Raw genomic sequence first — 18,573 nt, forward strand, 5'->3', positions numbered from 1 at the left:
TAGAGACAGAAGGTAGAATAGAGGGAATGGGGTGGGGTGTGAAGTTAATGTTCAGTGAGTATGGGGTTTCTGTTGGGGATGATGAAAAAAGTTTCTGGAAATAGATGCTGATGGTTGCTCAACATTGGGAATATACTTTGTGGTAAATTTTGTGAGACACATGTTTTACCACAATAAAAACGACTTAAAACTTTACAAAAATAAATTTTAGACATTTATTTTTAAATGGCGTGTCCAGGGTAGTTTTCATTTTCATCCTTCATTGTGAGACTGAGCATCTTTTTAAAAATACAAATTGCTTGTATTTCTTTTCTGTGAATTCCCTTCCTCTTCCTCTTCCCATACTTTTTCCCAGTTGATTTGTCCTGACTGGGCTCGTGAAGGTTTTTTCCTTTTCTAAGCAGAAGTGTTTTATTTTTATATAGTCAACTGTAATAATCTTTTCTGTGGCTTCTGGATTTGTGTCATAGTTTTCCCCATTTGAAGATTCTCAAATCATCTCATATATTCTACTTTTATGGTTTCAGTTCTTCATTTAAATCTTTGACCTGCTTTATTATTATTATTATTATTTACTGTTGAACAATGCATTTTATTTTTTTCACATTTTCTTGTTTTATTTTTAAAGTTTGTTTTCATGAGAAGTGTATGCTTCAACCCCTGTCTGCTATCTCCCCCATTAACCCCCACCCAACCCCCTCTGGTGACCTTCACTTTGTTCTCTATAGTTAAGAGTCTGTTTCTTGGGTTTGCCTCCCCTTTTTTCCCTTTGCTCATTTGTTCTGCTTAAATTCCACATAGGAGTGAAATCATCTGGTATTTGCCTTTCCCTGACTGATTTATTTCACTTAGCATTGTACTCTCTAGCTCCAACCATGTCATTGCAAATCTCTGACCCATTTTAACCATATCCTGGTTTACATGTGTGAAGCATAGTCATGAGATCTTGCGCTTGTCTAGGTATTTAACCTTTTTGGTTCCGTTATAATTGGGATCTTCCCATTTCTAAATGGTGCCTCTCTGAACAGAGGCAATGTATTTATTTCTGCCTATTACTTTTGTACTCAGCATCTTTACTCTTATTGTTTATAACCATTTTTCATTTGATTCTCTTCGACTTTGCAGGCATATTCTAATATCATTTAAAAATAATGGTAATTTTGCCTTCTCCTTTCCAGCCTTTAATCTTCTTTACTCTCTTATTTGTTTCATCTAGTATCTTAGAATAACATTCATAGTGGTATTGATGCTAAATACTCTAAAAGTGTCATTCCTGACTAGGAATGGGGACCCTGCTAGTCTACTATGGTGTCTGTTTTTTTCTTGTTTGAAGTTAACATGTATTTTAGAATACTTTTTAAATCATTATTTCACCAAACAAAAATTATTGAGCACCTACTGAAGTATCAGGTACTAAGCTAAGCTTTGAGGAATAGGGCAGTGGACCCTCTGAGTGTGGTCCCCTCTTTCCCAGAACTCACAGTCGAGTACTTCTTTTAAATCATCAAAGAAATTTAAGTGAGGGGTGCCTTAGTGGCTCAGTAGAGCACACCACTCTTGATATTAGGGTTGTAATTTCAAGCCCCATGTTGGGTGTAGAGATTACTTAAAAATAAAATCTTTTTTTAAAAAAAGAAATGCACATAAAGTCAACTTAGAGATAATTATCTTACAGTAATCACAATAGGAAAAATTTTAACAAAACAGCTACCAGTGCTTAGCAGGGCAACTGTGAAACAGAGGGGCAGGGTAGCATAGCACACAGTGAGGCAGAGGGAGAGGTCGGTTGGACATCACCACACATACCCTGCAGACATTGCAGGACCTTGGTGAGCATTTTGGTATTTTATCTTGAGAATGAGAGGGAGTCATTGAAGGGAGTGCAGTGGTTGGGCTTGATTGGCTTTGCCTGATCGAACACTCGCTCACATTTGGGGCATAAAGAATGATCTAGGAGAGGCCTGGTGGAGGTGAGCCAGGCCCTGATGCCACACCCGAGGGCCCTGTGAAGGAAGACAGACATGGACTGGAGAGGTGGCAGGGGGAAAGAGAAATGGATTGGATTTGAGAGGTAAGGACCAGCTCGCCTCATGGAGTCAGGATCTTGGGACCCCTGTCAGGAGTGGGATCTAGGGTCTAGAGGGAATGAGTGGGAGCCCCCCACCTCTTACGCCTTTCAGAAAGGACTGCCTTCTAATCCCTCCCCATTCTTCTTTTGTCAGAGGTGGTCGTGGGGACAGGACTGGCCGCTATGGGGCCACTGACCGTTCACAGGATGATGGCGGGGAGAATCGCAGCAGAGACCACGACTACCGGGACATGGACTACCGCTCATATCCCCGAGAGTATAGTAGCCAGGAGGGCAAGCATGACTACGACGACTCATCTGAGGAGCAGAGTGCAGAGGTGAGGGCCGAGGAGGACAGAATTCCTGCAGGGCCTCTGGTTGTAGCACCATGTGCAGGTAGCTCTCAGTTCCCATGCCTTCAGACTGTGCTCAGTGGCTTTGCCTCACCTGGAGGGTCTGTCCCTGCTCCTCTCTGAGGGCTCCTCTCCCAAATTGGGTTTCCCTGACTTCCACCTGCTTGGCTCTGTACTTCTGAGGGCCCTTGGCCATCACCTCTTTCCCTTCTTCCTTGTTTTTTAATTTGGGCTCATGGTTCACTGCAAGCCCTTTATTTTACTGCCTGCTCCCAGCCAGTTTGGGGTCCTTGAAGAGCCTCTTGCATGAGACCCAGCATGTGGGGTTTGGGAGGGCAGTGGGGACACTGGATATCACCAAGCAGAGTAGCTCTGGGAGGCCAACCATGGGCGTTTACAGGGGCAACAGAGCCCCTATACAAAAGGGAAAGACCCTCTAGGGCCTCTCCCTTTGAGCTCAGAGGGTAGCCAGTTCCACGTTGGGTAGTTAGCCTTAGCCTGAGGAGGGGAGGCGTTCACCATCTGAGGAGAAGCAGCAGACTTGCCTTAAGGGAACCCCAGTTTGAGAGGACCCTGGGTCCAAGCAAGCAAGCAGCTCTCCTATCCAGCAGGGTGGGAAGGGTACTTTTGCAACCCAGCCCCAGGGGATAGAGTGGGCAGCCAAGCTTCACAGTGGCAGCTGTGATCTGTGCCTGGATGTCTCCAGGGCACCAGGAGGCCCTGGGTGGACCCACTGGGAAGAGTGGGAGTGGAGAGCTGAGTTATCTGGTCCCCCGAGGGCAGAAGGGGTGTGGACCCTGGCCTGGCCTGCTTAGTCCTGGCAGGATGGCTTGGGCAATATCCAAGAACTCCATGACCACACCCTGTTAGGAGGGAGCCTAGTGATGATAGAGCACCGGCCAGGCAGAGGAGGATCAGGGGCTGGGGGCAGTGCTGTGGCCCTCACACCTTTGCCAGTCCCTGCTGACTGGCTCTGGTTGAGATACTAAGCTACTCCTAGAACCCTGGCCCATGCCGGAAATCATAAGGCATAAAGAACAGTTGTGCACATTCTAGCCGAGCTGGCAAGGGAGGACGAGGGAGAAACAGGGGGCAGGATTTAGGGTGCTGACCCCAGACCCAAGGAAGTTTAAGCAGTCTGGTCACCTGTCTGTGGGAGTTTCTCCCCTACAGTAATACTACTGCCACCAGCCTCTCCCCACTCCCCACCAAGGCAGCCCCCAAAAGGCATCCGGGGACAGTTTCCCACCCCAGAAGGGTTGCAGTCCAGGGCTGACCCATTTTGCCTGCCCTGAGTCTTTAGCCGGAGCCCGCCCACCCCTGGCTTTCAGAGCCCGCCTGCCTCAGAGAGCCAGCGGCCAGCCCCTAGGCCCACCCCAGACTGACTGCCCGTCTGGTGTCTCTCATCTCATTCTGTTGGCCAGGATTCCTACGAGGCCTCCCCGGGCTCCGAGACTCAGCGTAGGCGGCGGCGGCGGCACAGGCACAGCCCCACCGGCCCGCCAGGCTTCCCCCGAGACGGCGACTATCGGGACCAGGACTATCGGACCGAGCAAGGGGAGGAGGAGGAGGAGGATGAGGAGGAGGAGGAGGAGGAGAAGGCCAGTAACATCGTCATGCTGAGGATGCTGCCACAGGCAGCCACTGAGGATGACGTACGTGCCCCCCCCCCCCCATGGCTCCGGGCAGGCGACAGAGCAGGAGGCCAGGCTGGGTCTCCTCCAGGGCCCCCAGCTTCTCCCTCACCCCGACCTCAGCACCTTTTATCCCTTCTCTCCCCCAGCACTGATCCGTCCTCTGGGCAGGCCCTTGTACTCTCCTGGTCCGGAAGGGAGGAGTGTCGGATAGGCTGGCTTGGCCAAGGGGCTGCGGTGGTGGGTGTGGGAGGGAACAGAGCATTCCTCCCAAACATTCCACTGGTCATCCATCCATTTGGCATATGTTGATTGAGGGCCAGATGCTCACCAGGCCCAGAGCTGGGTATTCCTGGTGGCAGAGATGATGTAGGGCCCTGCAGCCCTGGGGATAGGGAGGGTCCCATGAGATTTTTTGAGATTTTATTCACATTCTCTCTCCATAGCTCACCCCCTCCCTATTTTGTTAGCAGCATCAAATCTCAGTGGCCTGGCCACAGAGTCCTACATTCTTTGACTTCCTTTGCTGCTACTGACAGCCTCCCCACCCCATGCTCTGTGACATTTCCTTCCGTATTCCTCCCTTTTCTTCTGTTTTCTTCTCATAGAGGCTTCCCCTAATGAGTCGCAGTAAAACCCCAGGGAGCCACTAGAATAGCCTCCTCCCCAGCCTCCCTGAGTCTCCTCTCTACCTCCCCTGAATTCTCTGCCCAGCTCTCCTCTGAAACCTACCTGCCTGTTTTGTTGCAGAGAGAATCCCACCTGTGTATTTGGGAGCTTCTCAGGTCTGGCCCAGCTGCTGTGTTCAGGGTCAGACAGTAGCTCTATGCTGACATGTGTTAAGGATTGATCACAGGGTGGGCCACAGGGCAGGTCTCATTTAATCCTCACAGCCACCCTGTGGGGAAGGTATTCTGCGTGTTTCCATCTTACGGATCAGGAAGCCAGGCCCCCAGCAGTGAAGCAGCTTGCCCCAGGTCCCACTCCCACAGCCAGTGAGTGGCAGTGGAGTTGGGGTCTGGCCCTAGGCAGCTGGATTCCAGAGCCCACATTCTTGCCATTTCCTGAGCCCTCCCTGAATATTTGTAGTCCTAACAAGTAACAAGCTCTTCTATGTATGTTTCTTTTTATCCTTGAGTGCAAGTGTGCGTGTATGTGAGAAATAGAGATCTCCTTTCTTTTTCACCTGATGAGGAAAATTAAGCCCAGAGGCAATAAGATTGCCGCCTGAGAATGCCCAGTATGTGCTTCTGGGCTTCTGCAAGAGGCACCACTGGTCACCTGATGAGGAAAATTAAGCCCAGAGGCAATAAGATTGCTGCCTGAGAATGCCCAGTACGTGCTTCTGGGCTTCTGCAAGAGGCACCACTGGCCTAGAGACCTTGCTTCACCTGGTCCAAACCCCAAATTGCCTCTGCAGCTTCCCTCTGGCTTCATCCAGGAAGCTTTCCCAACCTTCTGACCACACCTTTTGGTCTCCACCCCAAGATACTGCTCCACATGCAGCTGGGCTCTGCTCAGACTCCAGTCCTTCCCGTTTTGATATTTGCATCATGGGTCTCTTGAGGCAAGCCCCAGCTCTCCTCACCACAACTACACCAAGCCTGTTGTCAGATCACCCCAGCAGGCAGGCCATTCTTGAGCTCTGGCTTGGCTCGCTCTCTCATTGCTCTCCGCCTCTGAGGATCATCACGCTGCCATGCCCCCCACCCTCGCACCATGCCCCTTTCATCTCACTCACTCTCTGCACGTCTGTGGCCGAGCACCAAGACCAGGTGCTGGTGTGGGCCTGGGGCCGCAGCCACTTGGGGAAAAGCCCCAAGAATGCGAGAGAAGGCAGTGCATGCACATCCCCGGCAGCTGCTCAGGGTCCTGGAGGCCTCCGGTACCCCCCACCCACCCTCATGTGCTGAGCCTGCCCCAATCCGTATCTCCCCGTACAGATCCGGGGCCAGCTGCAGTCCCATGGAGTGCAAGCTCGAGAGGTCCGGCTGATGCGGAACAAATCCTCAGGTGAGCTTTTGTTCCCAGTGCCTCCCCTTCCGCTGGCCAGCCTCAGCCTCCAGTCTCCCTCCTGCTTCTGCCTTTTCCCTCACCCTCCCTGCCCTGCCTTCCTGCCACAGCTGGGAATGGGCAGCTTGGGGTACCCTCTCTTCTTCTCTTCCCCTCGACCCATCCTCCTCACAGCTCTGGGGCTGTCGGGGAGGGGGTGCAACACTGAGCTGAGTGCTCCCCGGGGGCAGGGCCAGGGCCAGGCTCCGGGGAACCTCCTCTTTGGGACTCTGAGTATCTGAGGTGGTAACCCCTCCCCCCATATACTCCCTTCCCTCTCCCTTCTTCTCCTTCCCCTGCCCCTCAATCTCCCCCACATTTTCTGGTAACATCCTGTGACCAGAAAGTAGGTCTGACACGGTCGCACCCACGTGTCCCAAGAGGGGAGGCAGAGGATGGCTCTTATCCAAGGGTGCATCCCAAGGAGCAGCCAGGATTTCTGGCCTCTGCTTGTTCCCTCCCTCCCTCTTGCAGGCTGCTTGGAGCTGGCCTGAGGTTAGCAGGGTGGTGGGGGGGAGTTGTCTCTGCAGGACCTCTGGCCCAGGCTCCCCAAGGCAGGCACAGTGGGGCTTCACTGCCTGGGCTTCTCTCTCCATCTCTCAGTCTCTCTCCTCCCCACACCTCCATATCTCTCTCTATATCTTTCTCTACCTCCCCCCTCCCCCTCTCCCTTTCCTTCCCTTCTCTCCCTGCTCTCTTTTCCTCTCTGTCTCTCCTTCCCTCCCCCACCCCAGATCTTACCATTTCATCTTCCTGTGCATCCTAACCGTTATTCTTATGGAGATCAATCATGCTCCCCTGAAAAGCCCTGCCATGTCTAAGCCCATCCTGTGTGTGTACCTCCAGAAGAGGAGCTGCTTTCCTGCAGCTTCAAGCCCTGGATCCCTGTCCCAGCCCTGGCCAGGCCTGGAGTCTCTCTTGGTTGCATGTAGGTCTTGCTGTTTGACCCCAGCCAAACCACACACTGACAGGGTTCTGTTCTCTCTCTCTCCATAAGGTAGTGTCCTAGGTGTGCCCCCCACCCCCGCCAGCACTTCTCCCAGGTACCCACTGATTCTTTAACGTCTGCCTGGCCAACCTGGCCCCCATTCTCCTGATGTCTAGGAGGACTTGCATTGTGGGTGGACGTAATCTTCCTGGCTTGGCCCTGAGGTGGCTCCCTGTTAAGGCCCACCTCCCCTGCACTGTGCTAAGGCTGAGGTGACATTGTGTCCCTAATTCCCCCTGGTTCTTGATGGGCCTAGAGCCTTCCTAGCCTCACTGAGCAGCCTGGCCCAGGTTCTCTTTTGCTTTTTTGATGAAACACCTGTCACAAGACCCCTCCTGGGCACCCCAGCCTTATGCTGGGCCCAACCCTTCAGTTATTTATTTTGGCCCATGTGAAGCCAATAGTTTGCCCATCTGCCCTCCTTCCTTCCTCTGAGATCCCTACTTGTACCCTTTCCCTCCCACCTCCTCCTCTCCGTCTCCATCACCCCAGGCAGGTCTGCCTGAGCCCCTCTCTCTTTTTTCCCAGATGGCGTGTGTGTATCTCCCTCTCCCCCCAACCCCCACTCCCATTCAGTTATCCTTCTTCCCTCATCTCTCTTTCCTGCCCCTCCTGGCCATCTACCTTGCCTCCCACCCCTTGGTCTTTCTCTCTCTGATTACTTCTCTCTCTCCCTTTCTTCTTCTCTCCTCTCCCCCCTTCCCTCTCTGCCCCCTGGTCCTCTCCCCTCGGGTCCCACCCCCGGGAACGCCGTGTGTCCAAAGCTGTTGACTAACCCACTGCGTCTGTATCTGAATGCTGTCTCCAGGTCAGAGCCGGGGCTTCGCCTTCGTCGAGTTTAGTCACTTGCAGGACGCTACACGATGGATGGAAGCCAATCAGGTTGCTTTGCCGCACTTGAACCCCCCCCCAAACAAATACTACTTTGTAATCGAGCGCTCCCCATCGCCTGATTCTTATGGACACAGTTCCCCGCCCTGTGGCCCTGTGTCCCACCCCCCCCCCCCGCCCCCTCTCTCTCCCCCTTCCTGACCCTCACTATCTCCTCTTCCCATCTCTTGCTACCCACTGGGCTTCCCATCAAGAACCCACACTCAACACTGGCCCATTCCCACCACCAGGCACTAGCTCTGCCCCTCCACCTCCCAGCTGAGCCTTTGGAGAAAGGGCTGCAAGGGGGAAGTTTCTTCCACTGAGGCTCCCACTCCTCGGGGACCACCCTGCTCTGGGGGTTAGGCAGAGACAGGATTTCTTTCCACTTTCAGGCATCACTGGAAGTCTAGCCACTGGGGAACTTAGCTGTTGGCACACTAACTAGCAAGTCCCGTTTTGCCAGCTCTCTCCCTGCATGTGAGTTTGGCCTTTTGATTTCCATGTGAGAGGCCAGCACCGCTCTGTTGACCTAAAGTACCAGTCAAATGCGATAGAACTCACTTCGGGTGCCCTAGCCCTCCCCCTGCACCTACCCCCTACGGGAGCCACCACATGCCCACTCCACTGGGGGCAGGCCTGCCTTTTCAGCAAGGAGTCCTGCTGTCAGGAAGGGAAGGGAGCCTGCTCCCCCACCTGGCACGGTCTCCCCACCCAGCAGCTTTGGGACCTTCAGAGACCCAAGGACCTGCTCTGCTCACCTACCCAGAGCCCGGCTCACTGGTGTTGGGCACAGAAGAAAAGCCTCAGGGGAGGAAGGGGCAGGTGTGGTGGAAGTGGGGCTCAGCAGGGCAGCCCTGGGGCCATCTCTGCCCTAATGCCTCGGGGCCCAGGACCCAGCCAGCCCCAGGAAGACAGCCTCACAGCAGGAACTTCCATCTTTTAAATATGGCTCTTTCTTTTTCCCCTTCTCCAGCAATAGCGCGCGTGCGCTCTCTCTCTCTCTCTCTCTCCCCTCCTCTCCCTTCCCTCCCTGTCCCCCTCATCCCGAGTGTAGCCTGTGTAGTGCTGGCCCTGGGTGTGGCCTGGCAGTGTCAGGGCCGAGTGGGGGGTTTTCCCCACTGTCCGGCAAGCGTCGGTCAGCCGAGCACTGTGTGCCTGGTGGCGTGTGTTCACGTGTGCGTGCGCGTGCCCGGAAGGCAGCAAAGAGCTGCGCCCAAGGGCTGTGGCGCTTTCCCTCCCTCCTTCCCTTCCTTCTTCCCTCGTCCGTTCTCCGACCTCCCTCCGTTCCCTGTCCCTCATCCATCCAGCTGAAGGGCTCGCTCACTCTCTTCTCCTGTGCTGAAACGGTGCGTGGGGCACTGCTGCCTGGGCCTCACTGTGCTCTGCTTTTTCCCGCAGCACTCCCTCAACATCCTGGGCCAGAAGGTGTCCATGCACTACAGCGACCCCAAGCCCAAGATCAATGAGGACTGGCTGTGTAATAAGGTACAGGGGCGGTGGGCAGCAGTTGCCATGGATAGAGACAGAGGCGGCGGCGGCAGTGGCAACATCTATCTCCCTGGGGTTTGAAATGGCATAGGTGTTGAGGATTGGCTCAGCTCAAGTAGCCACCGTCCCTTGCCGCCTGCCCACCCACCCATGTGTACTGGGCTTTCACTCAGCACCAGGCTCTGCCCTCAGGAGGCACAGTCCTTCTTGAAGCCCCAGTATATTTTCCACAAGTACTTAACATAAGCGACTACCTAACGACAGTGGAGGCACAACGTGTGGTGTGTCAAAGGTGGACTTCCGAGCAGGCTGGCTGGAATTAGAGCCTCCTACATCCTTCTTGGTCTCTGCCTCACGTTCCTCATCTCCAAAACAGGAATAGTAATGACCCCCTCTCCCCCAAGGTGGTTGGGAAGATTCCAGTGTAGCAGTTGGAACAACAGCTGGTCCACTGTTAGCACCCTCGAATGTCCGCCTATTCCCCCAAAGAAAAGCACAGGTTGTTCTAGGACCCTAAGTCAGTAACCTTGACTGTCACTCTGACAAAGCCATGTCCATCTGAGGTCAAGGCTTCAAGCTGTGGTATCTCCAGTTATATTCCCTACGAGGAAGGCAAGGCTCAGAGAGGTGCCAACCTGAGTTAGCCTTGAGCGATATGCTCACCATCATGATCATGGGGGCCATGGATCCCCACCCTGGGTTCAGGTCTCTCTTGGGGCCAGCCTCCCAAGCAGCCCTGAAGCAGCCTTGCAGCTCCACAGCCCCTCCTCCTGTAGCCAGCTGGCAGTGTTGAGACCTAAGGGGAGGAGCCCCCAACCCTCTCCCCATGAAGAACTGTCTACTAAGGGGAGTAGCACCGGTGTCCATTGTCTCTGTAGGGGTAGGGACTGTGAAGTGACAGTGGCACTCTGTCCCTCCTTGTATTTTCAGCTATTTTTCAAAACCAGGGAATTCTCTCCTTTACTCTCCTTTATTCCCCACATCCCATTGATCACCAGGTCCTGTCCCTTCCATCACAAGAATGCCCTCCCTTGCAATTCCCACTGGCTAGGCCAGTCGTCACCCACTCCCTCTGTTACAGTGGGCCCCTCTTCTGCTGTGCTGGCCCCTTGCCTCTTTCTCCCACCTTCTCACCTATAATACTCCTCAAAACCACGTCTAGCCTCGTCACTCCTCTGCTGAAGACCACCTCCCCAACTCTGAGCTACGTGTGACCACCCTCCATAATCTGGTACCACCTGCCTTCTCCAGCTTCCACTTTTGCCTCTCCATTCACCCTCCTACACCAGCTGCAGAAAATCTCTTGTTCCCTTTACCAGCAGTAGCTTCCCAGCAAAACCAAACCAAAGCAAACTTCTAGGCCTCCTAGATCCAATGTTGCACCAACTGTCCCCAGCTGAGTGAGCCAGGCCCCTCTGGGACTGTTCCCCTTCCTGAGTCCCCACAGATTAACCTGCCCCCTGTTAGGGGGACACAAGAGTGGCAGAGGCCACATCCTGGGCATATGGCGCAGAGCCTGGCGCAGGAATGGTGCACGGTCCCCGATGTGGAACAGAGATAAAAATGGGGTGAAAGCTGGTGCTTCCTGGAGGTTGTCATGCCCAAGGCTAGTTTCTCAAGAATACCAACCTAGTCTCGAGATGAAGGAAGGATGGGAGTCTAGCAAGAGAAGGGCTGCTGGCTTTTAGGGGTAGAAACACTGAAGGTTTCTGAACAGGGAAGCAAGTTTTAGGAAGAACTTGCTAAAGGGACAACAGGGGGGCAATCCTGGGAGTTGGAACCTCGGAGGAGGTGGCGCTTATGGCAGAGGTAGGGGAGTTAGTTGTTGATTCCTGAGTTGAGGAGGTGGCACTGAGGACAAACTTGAGACCCTGTGAAGGGAAGATTTCCGACTGAGAGCGACAGCCAGAGCTCCCCGCCACCCCAACCGTGGGACCTTCCTTCCCGGGGGCGTTGCGGGGTTCCCTGGGTGATCTCTGGACCCAAGTTTGCAGGGTGTGGTGGAAAGCCCCACCCACTCTGACAGCCTGGCCTGTGCCTCACAGTGTGGTGTCCAGAACTTCAAACGCCGTGAGAAGTGCTTCAAATGTGGTGTGCCCAAGTCAGGTGAGGCCCTCCTGCCTCCTCCCTCCCCCCCACCCAGGGTGTTGGTGGAAGAGGGGAGGAAGAGGGTGACCAGCCTTGGAGCCTCCCCCTTTGTCATCGGCCTATCTTCTGCCACCCCTGATAGAGGCAGAGCAGAAGCTGCCCCTGGGCGCAAGGCTGGATCAGCAGACGCTGCCACTGGGTGGACGGGAGCTAAGCCAGGGCCTGCTCCCCCTGCCACAGCCCTACCAGGCCCAGGGAGTGCTGGCCTCCCAAGCCCTGTCACAGGGCTCAGAGCCAAGCTCGGAGAACGCCAATGACAGTGAGTCAGTTGTTCCTTCCTTTCTCCCTGCCCTAGGGTGTCTGGGCTGGGCTCTCTGAGGCCAGAGAGATGGTGGTGACCAGGACTCAATCCTCCCAGGGTCTCTGCCTGGCAGGGGTACAGAAGTGATGTAGGGAGAGCAGGGGAGGAGCATTGCCCGACTCGACTTTGGGGGTGTGTTGGGAAGGGTCTCGGCAGGTGAGCGACTGAGCTGGGACTTGGACTAACAAGCAGAGTTTATCCAGGAGGAAGAGGTGAGAGGAAGCAGCAAGGGCAAAGACACAGAGGCCAGAGGAGAGGGGCAGTGGGGAGCCATCAGAGGGGTAGGGCTGGAGCAGAGTGTCAGGGTGCCCCCTAATGCTGGGCTGCTTCCCACAGCCATCATTTTGCGCAACCTGAACCCACACAGCACCATGGACTCCATCCTGGGGGCCCTGGCACCCTATGCGGTGCTATCCTCCTCCAATGTCCGTGTCATCAAGGACAAGCAGACCCAACTGAACCGTGGCTTCGCCTTTATCCAGCTCTCCACCATCGTGGTGAGGGCGGCACAGGGGGGGGCCGGGCAGCCAGGGTCCCGGCCCCCAGGGTGGGGAGGAGGGACCCTGACCCACACCCCCCCCCATCTCACCCCGCGCCACCGCGACTCCAAGCCTGGCAACAGGGCAATGGAGCCGGGGGCCTCCCCGGGCCTGACCTTTCTGCCCCTGCCTCCCTTACTCCCCCAGGAGGCAGCCCAGCTCCTGCAGATCCTGCAGGCCCTGCACCCACCACTCACTATTGACGGCAAGACCATCAACGTTGAGTTTGCCAAGGGTTCTAAGAGGTCAGGACCCCACCTATGCCCCTTCCTAGCTGGCCCCCCAGCCTGGGGCTTCCCATCTCACTCCCAGTCTCTGACATCCTCCCCAGGGACATGGCCTCCAACGAAGGCAGTCGCATCAATGCTGCCTCTGTGGCCAGTACTGCCATTGCCGCGGCCCAGTGGGCCATCTCACAGGTACTCAAAGACTCCCCACGCCCCAGCATCCCCGTACTGGGGCCACGGTCTCGACCCTCTCATGCCCTCTCTGCAACCAAGAGGGCTGGCTTGCTGTCTGGCTTTCCCTGGACCCCAAACCCTCTCACAGTGGCTGCTATTGGCTTTGGGGGCCTTGCTGCAGCTCCCTTCCCAGTCACCTCCTCCCAGGCTTTCAACTTCAACACCATCGTGACTGCTTTTCACTTCTATTTGGTGGTTATTTTATCGACCTGCATTGTTACAACTTTGTTAATAAAATGGAATTTATAAATGGTTGAAAGAAAATTGGGAGAGGAGAATAAAGAAGGGGAGGACAGTGTCTTCTTGACCTGACAACCCAGCACTCGAACTATGCCACACACATACCAGTGTCAGCCCTGGGGGCGTTTTGGCACATGTCTTCGGTGCCCTGCCTTGCTGTGGCTGGGTGGCCCTCACACTTCACTTGTCTGAGGCCTGCATGCTTTCTGTCAGCAGACAGACACTAGCCTCACCTGTGGGCAAATGCTTCTTAGCAGGTTCCCCTCCCCCTGCGCCCCTTCCTCTGCTAATGAGCCCCTCCCACTGCCCCTCAGGCCTCCCAGGGTGGGGAGGGTGCCTGGGCCACCCCCGAGGAGCCACCGGTCGACTACAGCTACTACCAACAGGATGAGGGCTATGGCGGCAGCCAGGGCACAGAGTCATCCCTCTATGCCCATGGCTACCTCAAGGGCACCAAGGGCCCCGGCATCACTGGAACCAAAGGGGACCCATCTGGAGCAGGTGAGGCCCAACATCTGTCTCTGAGCATTTTGTGGGGTTAGGGAGGGTGGTAGGCCCTGGGTCCTGGGCCCTGCCTGTTCACAGGCATTCTCCTTCCTTCCCTGTTCTCATTACAGGTTCAGAGGCCTCCCTGGAGCCTGGGGCAGACCCCGTGTCACTGCAGGCTTTCTCTCGAGCCCAGCCTGGTGCTGCCCCTGGCATCTACCAGCAATCAGCAGCTGAAGCGAGTGGCAGCCAGGGTGCTGCTGCCAACAGCCAGGTGAGGGAGCTTGAGGGGTTCCTGGGTGTCAGGCAGGGGATCTTGGGTTGTTGCGGGGCGTGGGTACAGGAGGCATTGGCAGACATTGAGCCCTGTTACCCTGTCTGGCCCCATGACCAGTCATATACCATCATGTCACCTGCTGTGCTCAAATCTGAGCTCCAGAGCCCTACTCATCCCAGCTCTGCCTTGCCACCGGCCACCAGTCCCACTGCCCAGGAGTCCTACAGCCAGTATCGTGAGTAGCCATGGCCTGTGGGTGGTAGGGAGGTGAGGAGTTCCTTAACAAAGCAGAGAGGAGTGTGACCCCCCCCTCTCCTTTCTCACTACCCCCCCCCCAGCTGTTCCTGACGTCTCTACCTACCAGTATGATGAGACATCTGGCTACTACTATGACCCCCAGACTGGTCTCTACTATGACCCCAACTCCCAGGTGATAGGGTAGCCCAGGGAGTGGGTGGGGTCTGCAGTTCCCCTTCGGAGGTCTTCCCTCACGCCCCCCCTCCCTCACCCCTCCCCCAGTATTATTACAACGCTCAAAGCCAGCAGTACCTGTACTGGGACGGGGAAAGGCGGACCTACGTCCCTGCCCTGGAGCAGTCGGCCGACGGGCATAAGGAGACGGGGGCCCCCTCAAAGGAGGGTAAAGAGAAGAAGGAGAAGCACAAGACCAAGACAGCCCAACAGGTGAACACTGGGGGTCCAGCAGTCACTGGCTAGCTATTTAATGTCTTCTGATGAATGCATTTCTATCATCTTTAAGCCTTTGCTGCTGAGGGACAGGGGTGGATGTGGGCATAGGAGTGACCATGCTCAAGAGAGACCAGGCTCCTGGCCCAGCTCTGCTCTTTGATGCATGACTGAACCAAGGCAGTTGCCTCTGTACACGGTAGGGCTGCCCACCTCCTGAGTGGCCAGTGCCATCCATCCGAGTGAGACCAGTCAGCTTTTCTGTCCCCCAGTGGGAACCTTCACATTGCTTGCATGCCTGAAGCCAGACTAACCCTGCCTGTGGAAGCAAATGGGCATGCAGACCTCCTTTGGGCCCAGAACCCGACTCCTGGGTATGTGTCCGGGTCTGTCTACCCAGAGAACTTCTCATGGGCCCATCAGGCTGTGGAAAATGGCCACTGCCGTGTCTGATGGGAGTGGGCAGTTGGAAGGAACTTCGGTGTCCTCCTGTGGAGGAAGAGTATGACAGTCTGAGTGTAGCACTTAGAAGCAAGAACTAAGTGTTCCCTTGGCAACCTGGTAAATTCTAAAAGTGGAGGGGCGGGGGAGCAGACGGAATATGGGATACATGGAATCACACGTATTAAAATCCTACCTAGAGGAAGCCATCATCTGCACTGTAAAATGATAAGATGAAAGCATAATCGTGGTGTGAGTGCTTGTGAGGAGAGCAGGCACAGCCCCAGAGGGCTTGCAAGAGGCACCGACGACAGAATGGCGAGAAACCATGACTTTCATCACCACCTCCTCACCTGCTTAAGACTGCAGGGCAGGAAGGTGCAATGGATGGAGTTGGCCGTCCCAGCCATTGGAGGGTCCCTGAGAGCCTCACTCCCACCTTTACCCCTAGATTGCCAAGGACATGGAACGCTGGGCCCGCAGCCTCAACAAGCAAAAAGAAAACTTCAAAAACAGCTTCCAGCCCATCAGCTCTCTGCGAGATGACGAGAGGCGGGAGTCAGCCACTGCAGATGCCGGCTATGCCATCCTTGAGAAGAAGGTGTGTTGTGGCCACCCCTCCATTATCCCCCCTAGTCTTGTCATCGCAGTGGTCCCTCTGTGAAGTCCCTGAATTTGTGTGTCCATCTACCCCAGGGAGCATTAGCTGAGAGACAGCACACCAGCATGGACCTCCCGAAACTGGCCAGCGACGACCGCCCAGTGAGTGGCCAGGGCAGGAGGGGGCGGTGCTCCAGTGTAGCCAGGCCTGACCTCTCTCCCCGACTCTCACATTCTCTAGAGCCCACCTCGGGGCCTGGTGGCAGCCTACAGTGGGGAGAGCGACAGTGAGGAGGAGCAGGAACGCGGGGGTCCAGAGCGAGAGGAGAAGCTCACTGACTGGCAGAAGCTGGCCTGTCTGCTCTGTCGGCGCCAGTTCCCTAGCAAGGAGGCGCTCATCCGCCACCAGCAGCTCTCCGGGCTACACAAGGTAACAGAGAGGATTGGCAGGGAACCTTAGCTCGGCCCTGTGTGGCCTGGCTGCATCACACCTCCTCTTGTCTGTCCCCTTGCAGCAAAACCTTGAGATTCACCGGCGAGCCCATCTATCAGAGAACGAGCTGGAAGCACTGGAGAAGAACGACATGGAGGTGAGGGGTGACCCATTCCTGGACTGTCTCCCCTCAAGCAGCTGGTGCTCAGGTCCCTCAGCTGGAGGTAGCCTGGCTGCTCACATCCATCTGTTAGCCAGATCCAGTCCCCACAGGACCCCTGGTGTTTCCTGCAAAGAGTGACTAGCTACCCTATTCTCACACACACATTTTCAGCAAATGAAGTACCGGGACCGTGCAGCTGAACGCAGAGAGAAGTACGGCATCCCTGAGCCACCAGAGCCCAAGAGGAGGAAGTATGGTGGCATGTCTGCAGCTTCTGTGTAAGTGCCCAGGGTCAAGGTGAGGGGCTTAGGGCCAGTGGGCCAGTCACTCACACTGTACCACTGGCCCCTCCAGGGACTTTGAGCAGCCCACAAGGGATGGGCTGGGCAGTGACAACATTGGCAGTCGCATGCTTCAGGCCATGGGCTGGAAAGAGGGTAGTGGCCTGGGCCGCAAGAAGCAGGGCATTGTGACGCCTATTGAGGTGAGTCTCCTATGATCCCATCCCCATCCTCCAGCATTCTCTGTTGCACCCCCATCCTGCAGCCGACCTAACAGCCTGCCTCCCTCACATAGGCCCAGACACGGGTGCGGGGTTCTGGCTTAGGTGCCCGAGGCAGCTCCTATGGGGTTACTTCGACTGAGTCCTACAAGGAGACACTGCACAAGACAATGGTGACCCGCTTCAACGAGGCTCAGTGAGCAGCTGCAGGAGCTGCTTCTACTTATGTCGGGTGTCCAGCCCGGGACAGGGGAGGGTGAAGTGGTGGGTGGTCTGAGTGGGGCCCTGCACCTGTCTACCAGCCTATTCCCCAGCCAGAGAGGCCCTGACCAAGTCAGACTTTGAGTTGGTGACTTTTGTTGGAGAACTGGGCTGGGATCATGCTCTTCTTTTTGTAATAAAAGCTGAAAAGTCAATAGCTTGCATGTTTCTTTCTCATGCACCAGCGTGGTTTGTGGCTCACACATGAACATAAACATGAGTGGATAAGGTGGGTGGCAGTGGTAGCATTCACAGTGTCTGGTGCATAGGGGCTACCCACTTGGGATAAATATAATAGGAAGTTCTGGTCTGTGCCCCAACCCACAAGATCCTAGTCATAGCCATCTCACCATTGTCAAGTCCAGCAGGTCTTGACCTACCAGGAAATCCCACACCAGGGCTTGAAGTCCCCCTGAGTCAGAGTCAGCACTGAGAACCTCCCACCCCCTGGCCTTTCCACCCAGCAGCTGTACCAGCTGTACAATCGAAGGGCTAAACCCGAACCACACTTGGCCCTCCCTGAATCTGGGGACTGCCCAAGGGCATCTCCAAACGGACAGCAGTGGCCACTCTGGCACCAGTCACCCCTGTGCCCTCCTCAGTGGACAGATGACCCCAGAAGGGTAGGGATAGAGCAGCTCAGCCTGCCAATCCCACATCCTCAGAGATGCTTCATCGGGACCAATTGGGCCCACACTCATTCCTGTCCTCTCCACAACTGTTGTTAGCACAGGACCCAGCCTTCCGGTCACAACAGGCCAGTCTGTACCCTGTGATTCCTAACTATGTGTATGCTCAGCACGGGTCTGGGTGCAGTGGAACTTGAAGCTGAGCTGCCCTCTACTGGTGGAGAATGGCTGGGCCAGAAATGGGGTCAGAACCGCCCCTCCTCCAAAGGCTTGTGAGGCGAGAAAGTGGAAGGGGAGGTGCCAAGGGAAAAGGCAGTCAGCACAAAGCCCCTCCCCCCATTAACTGGCCTGCATTGTGACACCTCCCTGCACCAGCAGAAGGAGGCAAGGTTAGAAAGAGGGTGCCCCCTGGAGGTGATGTGATTTCCCGACACCGGGAGGGGAGAGGGACAGGAAATGGAAGCCACGTGTCTCAGGATGGGTGACTTTTAGCCTGGAGATGCCCACATATTCCCTCTTCCCACACCCCAGGGCTCTCAGAATCCCACAACAAGGAGCCCTTCTGTGTGTTTGGAAGTAGTAAATGGTGAGGCCACTGTGGAAAACTTTCATATAAAAGTAAATATTGGGAGCCCTGGGTGGCGCAGTGGTTTGGCGCCTGCCTTTGGCCCAGGGCGCAATCCTGGAGACCCGGGATCGAATCCCACGTCGGGCTCCCAGTGCATGGAGCCTGCTTCTCCCTCTGCCTGTGCCTCTGCCCCTCTCTCTCTCTCTCTGTGTGTGTGTGACTATCATAAATAAATAAAAATTTAAAAAAATAAAAAATAAAAAAAAAATAAAAGTAAATATATGCTTACCCTATGACCCAGCAATTTCATTCTTAGATATTTACCCCAAATAATGTAAACCTATGTCACCAAAAAGACTTGCTATATGTACATGGAAAGTA

The 18,573-nt window shown here is 55.2% G+C and overlaps 1 protein-coding gene across 16 annotated transcripts in view; it reads left to right on the forward strand.

Moving 5' to 3' along the window:
• RBM10 (RNA binding motif protein 10) overlaps positions 1–17,150 on the forward strand; it is a 29,303-nt gene extending 12,153 nt beyond the window's left edge. For 2 of the 16 annotated variants that reach the window (XM_025982455.2, XM_072743214.1), the window contains exons 3-24: positions 2,223–2,406; positions 3,846–4,076; positions 5,999–6,068; positions 7,904–7,977; positions 9,367–9,453; positions 11,502–11,562; positions 11,687–11,863; positions 12,242–12,399; positions 12,592–12,689; positions 12,776–12,863; positions 13,460–13,646; positions 13,763–13,905; positions 14,026–14,143; positions 14,247–14,338; positions 14,428–14,592; positions 15,488–15,637; positions 15,733–15,798; positions 15,878–16,066; positions 16,152–16,226; positions 16,404–16,510; positions 16,587–16,716; positions 16,809–17,150. In XM_025982455.2, the coding sequence (XP_025838240.1) occupies positions 2,223–2,406; positions 3,846–4,076; positions 5,999–6,068; positions 7,904–7,977; positions 9,367–9,453; positions 11,502–11,562; positions 11,687–11,863; positions 12,242–12,399; positions 12,592–12,689; positions 12,776–12,863; positions 13,460–13,646; positions 13,763–13,905; positions 14,026–14,143; positions 14,247–14,338; positions 14,428–14,592; positions 15,488–15,637; positions 15,733–15,798; positions 15,878–16,066; positions 16,152–16,226; positions 16,404–16,510; positions 16,587–16,716; positions 16,809–16,934 (2,776 nt within the window). In that variant the 3' untranslated portion in view covers positions 16,935–17,150. Of the gene's footprint in view, positions 1–2,222; positions 2,407–3,845; positions 4,077–5,998; positions 6,069–7,903; positions 7,978–9,366; positions 9,454–11,501; positions 11,563–11,686; positions 11,864–12,241; positions 12,403–12,591; positions 12,690–12,775; positions 12,864–13,459; positions 13,647–13,762; positions 13,906–14,025; positions 14,144–14,246; positions 14,339–14,427; positions 14,593–15,487; positions 15,638–15,732; positions 15,799–15,877; positions 16,067–16,151; positions 16,227–16,403; positions 16,511–16,586; positions 16,717–16,808 lie in introns of all 16 variants that reach the window. The other 14 variants (XM_025982454.2, XM_025982458.2, XM_072743215.1 and 11 more) reach the window with 7 other exon arrangements.
• The last annotated feature ends 1,423 nt before the right edge of the window (positions 17,151–18,573 follow it).

Source organism: Vulpes vulpes, chromosome X (assembly GCF_048418805.1).
Source record: "Vulpes vulpes isolate BD-2025 chromosome X, VulVul3, whole genome shotgun sequence".
Classification (NCBI taxonomy): Eukaryota; Metazoa; Chordata; class Mammalia; order Carnivora; family Canidae; genus Vulpes; species Vulpes vulpes.